The 9,227-nt window shown below is 42.0% G+C and overlaps 1 protein-coding gene across 1 annotated transcript; it reads right to left on the bottom strand.

The window, feature by feature from the left end:
- Positions 1–225: 225 nt before the first annotated feature.
- LOC115691355 (squamosa promoter-binding-like protein 7) lies at positions 226–8,318 on the bottom strand. The gene is made up of 10 exons (XM_030617955.2): positions 7,662–8,318; positions 5,670–5,842; positions 5,360–5,586; positions 5,185–5,259; positions 4,981–5,088; positions 4,402–4,519; positions 3,410–3,545; positions 2,958–3,120; positions 2,232–2,810; positions 226–1,277 (listed from the first exon to the last, which is right to left on the bottom strand). The coding sequence occupies exons 1-10, from the start codon at positions 8,261–8,263 to the stop codon at positions 990–992; spliced, it is 2,469 nt and encodes an 822-aa protein (XP_030473815.1). The 5' UTR covers positions 8,264–8,318; the 3' UTR covers positions 226–989.
- Positions 8,319–9,227: the final 909 nt, after the last annotated feature.

The following is a 9,227-nucleotide window of genomic DNA, read 5'->3' as shown; positions in this document are numbered from 1 at the left end:
GAAACTCTTCCGCAGGGCGAGGGCTTAGAGAGATTGAACAGTCAGTAACGTACTAAAATAGCAAGAGACCAAGGTCCCTTAAGCCAACACCGTACACAAATTCCATGCCCAACCCAAACCATTCACCGGGTTTTGACTCGCGTCTCTCACATGTCCATGGAATAGATATTCCGTGGACGCGTGTTAACCAAAGCGAACATCCCCGTCATAAAAGAGAAAAGATAATAAAAGGCAAAACCCAATTTTGAAATTCGAAGCATTTTGTGGAAACCCAGAGAACTACTCTGGTTCAGGCCATTTCAAGGACAGGAGAAGTAACATAAGAAATTACACATCAAAAGAAGTAAGAAACTATGTCACATTTTGATGTCTTTCCTCCTTGTAAGTGAAAGGCTGTATCAACAATGAGCACATACGTTAACCCAAAACCTCGCTTCCTTTTGTATTACCAGTACAGGGGAGAAGGCAAATCCCCAGTAAACACTACTCCCACTTCAGAAGTACAAATCCACATCCAGTTCCCGATTCCTCTTGAAGCCGGAATGTCAGCAGCATAGCGTCCGTGTGTTTATGGAGAAGTTCATCTCGCTTACAACAATGGAAGCAAAGGAATAAGATACAAAGACCGCACAATTTCGACCCTGATAGCCGCCGATGCATGGTTGAACTTCTACTTAAGTTATTAAATGGAGTTAAATCTCTCAATTGTCGCAACGAACAGCCGAGCAATATCCGCTGAGCACAAAGTAGGGGGTTCCCAATATTTGCTAATCAGGTGAGTCCCTGCCGAGATACAGTTTCCACCGAGCTATGACCTTCATTGCATCTATCATCCAAAATGCACCCGATGGAAAACTGAAGCTGAGCTACCCCCGCTATCAAAGCTCCCAATCGTGAAAAAAGACTGGTAGCTTGATCCGATAAGATAACATCAGGTTCATCAAGTACATTCTGTACATACAGGGAGATCGAGATCTTGAGCAATTTCCTTATGGTCGGTCAAAGAGGCTTCTGTGAATAGAAACCGCAAACTCACCAACCTTATCAGGATGGAGGAGGACGGCACATACTCCGAAACAAACAGCGGCAGTTGCGACTAAGTATAGAGCAGGACGAGATCTCAAAAAGGAGTTGAGGAGGACCCGACTGCGAGGCTTTCCCTTGAAAAGGTTACCATTCATGACCAACTCCACATCCAAAAGTGGAGCGGCCTCGCTGTTTGTGTAATTGGAACCCATCATTACTTCTACCCTGCAGCTCTCTCCCCTCTCCATATCCTGCAAAATCAGAATAGCATCAACAGGGTTGTATGAATTGGTAAAAAAATTAGACTCCTCATATTAAAGCATGCAATTGACAAGTGCAAAAGATTAAACTGACAGAGAATGAGGTAATATATGGCGTAGGTATTCTCATGTGAAGGTTCGGTACTATAACCAAAGCAAATATTGTGAAATCGATCTCCAAGGGCAGAAATATGATTGAAACCATGGCGACGTTTTTTTATAGGTCCACTAGAAGTACCTCCACGGTTGGCAACAAACTAGCAGAACTATGCCACAAGACACACTATCACAAGTTGCCACATGGCAGGAAATTAAAAGCCCACACAATGCCAAACCGCAAGAGACCACACAGAATCCTAAAAGGAAGGGAAAAACCCACCAAAAACCCCAAACTATGCCACTTGTGAGAAATTTATCCCAAACTTTTTTTCTTTACACGAAAAACCCCAAACCATGCCACTTGTAACACATTTACCCCACAATACATTTGTCCATGGGCATTTTCGTCTTTCTTTTTTCTGTTTTTTTTTCCTTTTTTTTTTCTTCTCTCTTCCCCTCCGCCAACCGGCGAGGGCGACCGTCGCCCAACTCGGGCGACCCTCGCCGGAGTCGGGCTAGGGCGGCCCTCGCCGGAGTCGGGCAAGGGTCGCCCTCGCCGACGCCGACAAGGGTCGCCCTGGCCGGACCCTCGCCGGCTTCCCTCCGCCGTGGAAGAGAAGAAAGAAAAAAAAAGGAAAAAAAAAACAGAAAAAAAAGAAAAAGACGAAAATGCCCATGGACAAATGTATTGTGGGGTAAATGTGTCACAAGTGATATAGTTTGAGGTTTTTCGTGTCACAAAAAAAAGTTCAGGGTAAATTTGTCACAAATGGCATAGTTTGGGATTTTTGGTGGTGTTTTTCCTTAAAGGAAAGACTCTGGCTTGTAGAGTGAAAGAAGCCTCACCTGATTAGAAATGGTCACGGCCGAAAGCACATCATTCTGAGGGAAACCTTGATGAGAACATTCCTCTTTTTGCCTTGAGTGCTCTGAATGCAGCACCACCCTCTTGGATGACTGATGTTTCCTGAGAAATTCTCTTGCCTGATCTATTTGGGTATTCAATAATCTAATATCAGCATCATTCTTGCCACTACTAATTTCACTGGTTAATTCAATATACTCCATAAGAACGTCCAGTCTTTGCAATATTTTATCCAAAACAATACTTGAATCATGTTGCATTAAAAAGCTCAACAAAGAGTTGAATCTTTGAATCTGCGACACAGGAAGAATGCGGTGAAGATTTTCAGAAGCAGGTTCTTTCAGCAGCCATGCGATATCCAAGATGAACTCAGAAAGTGCGGTTCGACTCCGTGAGCAAGCCTCACGTGAATCCACGACGTAACCAATGTCCGAAATTTGCAGCCCCTCATTTAAGAGAGATTTATCTACTCTCTGCTGTATCATCGTCATCTCAGAACAAACTTCCTTGTTACCAACGAGAATGGGAATGAAGTTCGACAAGCCAGACTGGTTCTCAACCTGTGGAAGACACAAACATACAAGAAAGTGGTCAAAGCTAATATTTGTTAGCCACCATCATAATGCTGGAAAGTTGGTATCAGCATCTCTTCAGTTCATCAAAGGTTCTGAGACGAAGCAAATTCTTCTATAAATGCCGGTACAGACCTCAATAAATGCAGGACCACACTGATTGAGCTCAGTACTTGGAATACGTATATTATACAGCTGATGACCAGCAGTGCAGTTGATGCCCCTTTCACTTCCAGAATATGAAGATGCAGCACCATAATCACATGCCAAATATTTTCCAGCAAAAGATATGAGAAACCTGCAGCACAAGAATCTCTCTCGTAAAAATATATTTCATTGATAAAATTTAGTTACACTGTTACGGCACTTCAGTTAATATAAGTCATAGATGCTGAGGCTCTCCAATTTAACGGGGAAAAGATACTCAAAGTTGCACTTTGTAATGGACTCCAGGACTCAAGAATCTAGCAGACTATAGAAGAATGAGAAGGTGAGAAAAATGAAGGGTACTTCTATGACTCTCTCTCTCTAACGCGTACTTCTTTAATGTGGAACAAAAGTAATTCTATTAAGATACTCCACCATACCGAAACTGGGGTTGCAGCAAATCACTTCCACAAACAACAAACTCCATGGGCTTGCCAGCCTCAAAACACATAGGATGGACATAATGAAGCCTTGGGGTCCGAACCCCTGCCTCAACCTTCACGACAGAAGTTCCATCTACAGACAACAGAAATTAACTATAAGGACCCGAGGACGAGACCCAACTCTAGAAAGTCTGTAAGAGCTTCTGTAAATCAAATAATAAGTCACACAGACGATAGAAATGAATCTATACATGGTCTACAGCAAGAGAACGCATGGAAGCTTGAATACAGAGAACACATTTTCATCATGGACCACCATGAATGCCGATATTTAATTTTCCAATATAACAGTAAAGCTGAGATGCTCAAGGATTCAATAGAGCTCTTATAATAAGGGAAACAGACGCCAGCCACTAATAAAGAACCAACTGATTGAGGTATTTGACTTGCATGCTTGCTCACTAAAAAGCACATAAACTATCCCATGCTGCTATGAAAATCAGATCCATATGCAGGATGCTGTCGTTGAATTAATGTTGTTGAAGAATATCTCCAAAATAATAGCATTTATAAGGATCCCGAGTATCAATTTTATGCTTAGTGACAAACTGTTACACAAGGGTTTTTTTAGTTATCTCTGATATATAGATAGACCAGTTGGTGCAATAATAACATTTGTGCTGACAGCAAAAACTATCACTCAGCTAGAAATGATCAATTCTTGGTCCTTGTTCAGCTTCAATGTAAGTAAAGCAATCTACAGAAACAGAGTATGCCTTTTTCTATGTAAGCAGCCTTAAGCAGAGAGGGAACTTCTGTTTACAAACTGCACCCACCACTGAACACTCAGACCAGAAAACTAGATGAAAGCCCTATGAAAGGTAATACATGCATTCCAAGCCGAATAAGATTAACAGTCAAAGTATTGAGGGAATATCGAAGGTCCACAAAGCAGGCTTGCTAATGAGGGCTGAAGGGAATTAATTTACCTTTCATAAGATGGAAAACCATGTCATTTATAAAGATATAGACAGTGCCTCTTCTGGACAGCATTCTTCCAGGTCGAAGGACAAAGTCATTTATATATGATACAGGATCTTCATATAACTGCTCGATGCCACAAGATGTATAAGTCAAGAAACCACACACAAGTAAATATGAGCAAAGGAAGAAACTAAGCAGAAGCTGAAGGAGCAATCCGACTAAATCAAGCTCAAGAACTTCTAGAGATCAGTAAAACCCCTGTAACAATCTAACTGATACATAACAAAGTGCAAGAACTTGTAATGAAGAGAAGGAGCCAAATTATAACTACTGCACTATTTCCAGAGCCAAAACAAATAATATTAATTTGATGAGAAAGAGATGTTACAGAAATCGCGATTGTAATGCTCAGTAAAACTTCACAGAAAATCCATATATTCTTGGCCCAGAATTAAAAAAAAAAATCCAAAGCCACTGATCGTAGGGCTTAAGCAAACAATGGTTGCTGCTCTACTAAAGCCAAAATTAAAGTAGTTCAGACAAATAATTATCACCATACAGATTTCCTATTTGGTAAATAGTACCTTTCCCCACATAAACTTGGGCATGGCGATAAACATTGTCAAAATAATACATCCAGGGCGGATATAACCCTCCAACTCCACTGGCATGCTCGCCAACCACTGGAATATCTGAATATGCATTCAACCAAATGTAAGCCATTCAATTCTGCCGGTGCTAAGAAGATGTCATCTGATTTAAGATAGTTAAGTACAAGTATAGATTACTTGGTGACGGAGACGTCTAGGAAATTCTGCTGGATTCCAATCATAAAGCTTGAATGAAATTCGACCTGTTGGACACTAATTAAAAACTTCAATGAATTAGTATTAACTCAACTAAGATTCCAAACACATAGATATTAACAATACGAAGCAAGTACACCGTCCAGGTTAAACCCACCACAGATGAGTATGCACTCCTATTGTCACCACAGGATGGAGAAAGTGCCTGTTTCGAATTATCTTTCCTACTTTCCATTTGCGCGTCACGAGAAACTACAAAAGATGCAATACTATCTGTAGGAATTATCTGACATTCAGGAGCAGTTTCTAGTGTAGGTACTCCTCCATCTTCAGGCTCTAACAAGGCTTCCATTTCACCAGACTGGCCACTCAAACATAAGTTATCTGTTAAATTACATGAGCAATCGGATTAGCTAGTTGACAAACTTAATCAAGAAATAAATTATGTTAACTGTTCTTGTCTGTACCTTTCCCATCTTCATCATCACAGCCAACATCTTCAGAATGAATATCTTGTTGAAATTCCTTTGCTAGTCCACCACCAGAATCAATGGTCTTTCTTCTCCTTCTTTTGTTATGGCGCTCTAATTTTCTTCGACAACTTCGTTTACCTTCATCAAAGTCTGACAAGATGTGAAACCTGTAAAAGGAAACCACATTATGAGGCAATTAACGATTATATAATCCCATAATACTACTGTTTTCGCCGAAGGTGTCAACAACTACATATTGTTCCTCATTTAGACAAGAACACACCGGACAAAAGTCCAATGATCAGAAAACTCCCAGACAGAAACTCAAACTTTCCTCCAAGTTTCCTGCTTAATATCTTCAGTAATTTATACCAGAGAACAGCAGAAGGTGGCAATTTAAATCCAGAAACCATATCAAAAAACTGAATATTATGACAACAAAAAAGGCATGCAATATCAGTTTCAGTGTATCAATTACTTCTTTGGGTATAAGGATGTAATATATAACGTTCCAGAATTGCTTGCAGAAAATATAAACACTAGTTGTATGCTTTCTTATTGCAGCATAAGATCATCTGCCCCCTCAAAGAGAGGTAAAAAACAGTGCCTCTTCAACTTTGTCGATTATCAACCAAAAAAAAAAAAAACTTTGTTGATTGAGCTCATGAAATAACACTTGGCCACATGATACTCTAGCAAATTTCCTTAACTCATCCAGTTATCAGATACTTCCACAATGAGTTTATCCAAGTTAAACTGCATACATAGCCATGTATAGAAAAGGCGAAATGGCTTCTAATAAGAAATTGGCTTTAAGTAAATGAAAAGCAACAGAAAACTCAACCTAATTCACTACAATACCATAGAAATACGTGTCATCAACTGACCAAATTAGGTCAATTAGAAGATAATAGTCCAAAAGCGGATTGAGAAAAGAAGAAGCTGTTGCCACAAGAATTCCAGCAATATGGGAACTGAACAGAACAATATTAACTCCAAAAGAACCTAGAAATGGCATAAGGCAATCAGGAAACTAGGATCTAAGTGGGATATTAAGATGCCTGATATATTACAAATGCCATCACAGCTATCTAAAAACAAGCTTGCACCACAAACAAATGTAATAAAAACCGATCTGGCATTCTTTTTGGAGTAAGGGGTCCACTTCAGAAAAGCTACCGTTACTCCAACAAAACACTTGGCCACTGGAAGCATCCACCTAGCTTCTCAAACTTTTGTCATTTCGAAGTTTCTCCACCTTGATATCACCTTTACATGGTCATTTACACATCATCCCCTAAAAATAGAAAGACGCTAATTATCCTCAATAGAACGAATAAACTGCATATTAATGTTTTTCAGAACTCCCCGACAACACCAATCCTGAAACACACCAAGCAACAGCTTGTAGTCATTATAGCAATCCCAGAAGATTATCTCCGCGCCTAAGTCGCTATCTGTGCTGAATATCGAAATTCGCCAAGCAGCAGCAACTGCCCCCCGATTCATGAAAACAGAGATAATGATGAGCTAGTCGAGCTAGGAGCCAAGAACAAGAAGCAGCTCCCGGAATACTGGATAGCAGTACCCTTCAGCCAACGCAGGGTATATCACTATGCCACATGACAAAACCCGCTAATGCCACAACAATGCCAAACTGACTCCGGCAACACCATCCTCATTGCCTAGTGGCCAACATCCAACATGGATCACAATGATATGACTGAATTCACATCACTTACATCTTGAATGGATCTCAGAATTAGAAGTTAAATAGCGGAGTTACTAGCAACGACAATTCAACCAGTCTCCAATTGAGCACAAACACCTAACTACCACTTATCTTCACTTCGGCGCAGACCAACGCTATAATCATCTCATATTCAAAGACAAACAGCTCTGGAAACCTAGTAGTACAACAATCACAAATCATCATTCGAAAAGCTAAAACTCGAAACCCCACACCAACTGCGAATTAAAGCTTACTTGCCACACTGCTGGCAGTATCTCTTCCTCTCCCCGTCCAAGACCACGGCCGACGCGTTGGCGCACCGGAGGCAAACCCGGTGCCGCCGGTGGTACCCCTTGAGCTCCCGGATGTCGGCCTTGCAGCTCGGGACCTGGCACCGGGCCATCCCCTGGCCGGCCCCCCTCGGCGCCCGGGCCCGCTTCCTCGTGGGCAGTCCCTCCGCCTCCTCCTCCATCTTCTCGTCGAGCTCCGGGCAGGCGCACGGGACGAACCCCGCCAGGAAGTTGGAGCAGACCAGCCGGGGGTCCCGCTTCCTGACCCGGGTCGACGCCGGGGCACCGTCGGCCGGGTCCTCCGGGGCGGGGTCGGGATCTGGGTCGGAGGGGGCGGAGGCGGGGTTGTCGAGGGCGGGGGGCTCCTCGTCCCACGGGATGATCAGGTGGTCGTCCACGGTGAAGTCGAGGAGGTCGCCGAAGTCCCAGACGGAGTCAACGGCGGCGGCGGCGCTCTCGTCGAGGAGCGGCGGCGCGTGGAGGTCCATGGCGGAGAGGACCTGGGTCGAGGCGGAGGAGGGCGGTGGCGGTGGCGGTGGTTGGGGCGGCGGCGGTGGCGGCTCCATGGATGTAGGAGGGGGGGGCTCGTGCCTCTGCTGGTGTTGCTTGCAGACCGAAGGATGGTTGGAAAGACAGGACCATGAGGTGGTGGTGGGTGGGTGGTTGGATCCGGTGGTCTTTTCATTTTTTATTTTTAACAAAAAGGGAAAGAAAAGAAAAAAATTTTAAAAAAAAATTTGTCCTTTTGAATAGTTTTTTTTCCCTATTGGAAAGTGAAAGGGGCAATACTTTCATCTTTTTCTGAGCGTGCGTGTACTGGTCAAAAAGGGCAATATTTTCAATTTTTTTTCCAATGGCATCAAACCCAATTCCAACATGTGGAAACTATGTATCAACAAGAAGGGTTATTTTCCAAGGATTTGTGACTGATAATTCCGAGGGAACTTCAATGCACCATGAGTAACTTGTAAGTGGGGGTTCTCTTTTTCAATTGTTGGCAAATAAAGAAGGGGGGGAAATTGAATGTGGTTGATGCGCCTCTTCAATTGAGTGAACTCGGATTATTTTTTTCTGGCGTGTCGACTGTCGAGTACTCTGAAAAAAAAAATTTAATTTTTTAGTACATTATTGGCTCTCGTAATATGCCTGATCGATATTATTATGCCGTTTGGTTTAAGCATCAATACTTATTATACCATTTGATTGAAACATCAACAACAATTTATGTTTAAATATCTCATTGGATGATGAAAATATTTTTTCGTTTATTTATTTTGGTAAACAATACAAGTGACCGCTTTTAGGAAAATATTTTCCATGAAACAAATGCACCCTTCCAATTCCTGTCTTTGCTGTTTGGGTTTTCTTAATAACTTAATCAATTTGAAGTTCCTGTTTTACTTAATACGATAAACTTGGCTAAGAATGTAAAGCTGGGTCTTCGTCTTATAGAAGGAAAATGCCCCAATTTTTTTTCCAATGTACTCATCATATTAACCCAATGTCAAATTTTAAATTTGAGTGGAAACT

This window comes from Syzygium oleosum, unplaced genomic scaffold (genome assembly GCF_021117445.2).
Source record: "Syzygium oleosum isolate NSW1041296 unplaced genomic scaffold, Sole_v2.1 Sole_v2.38, whole genome shotgun sequence".
In the NCBI taxonomy this organism is placed as follows: domain Eukaryota; kingdom Viridiplantae; phylum Streptophyta; class Magnoliopsida; order Myrtales; family Myrtaceae; genus Syzygium; species Syzygium oleosum.
This window is presented reverse-complemented; position numbering and strand designations above follow the sequence as displayed.

Bases quoted from the DNA above. Each gene is read 5' to 3' on its own strand.
- LOC115691355 (XM_030617955.2), bottom strand. From the start codon at position 8,263: ATGGAGCCGCCACCGCCGCCGCCCCAACCACCGCCACCGCCACCGCCC. The intron at 3,546-4,401 runs GTAAATTAATTC...TGTTGTCTGTAG, and splicing joins GGTTTTCCATCTTATGAAAG to ATGGAACTTCTGTCGTGAAG. The intron at 3,121-3,409 runs GTATGGTGGAGT...CTTGTGCTGCAG, and splicing joins TTGCTGCAACCCCAGTTTCG to GTTTCTCATATCTTTTGCTG.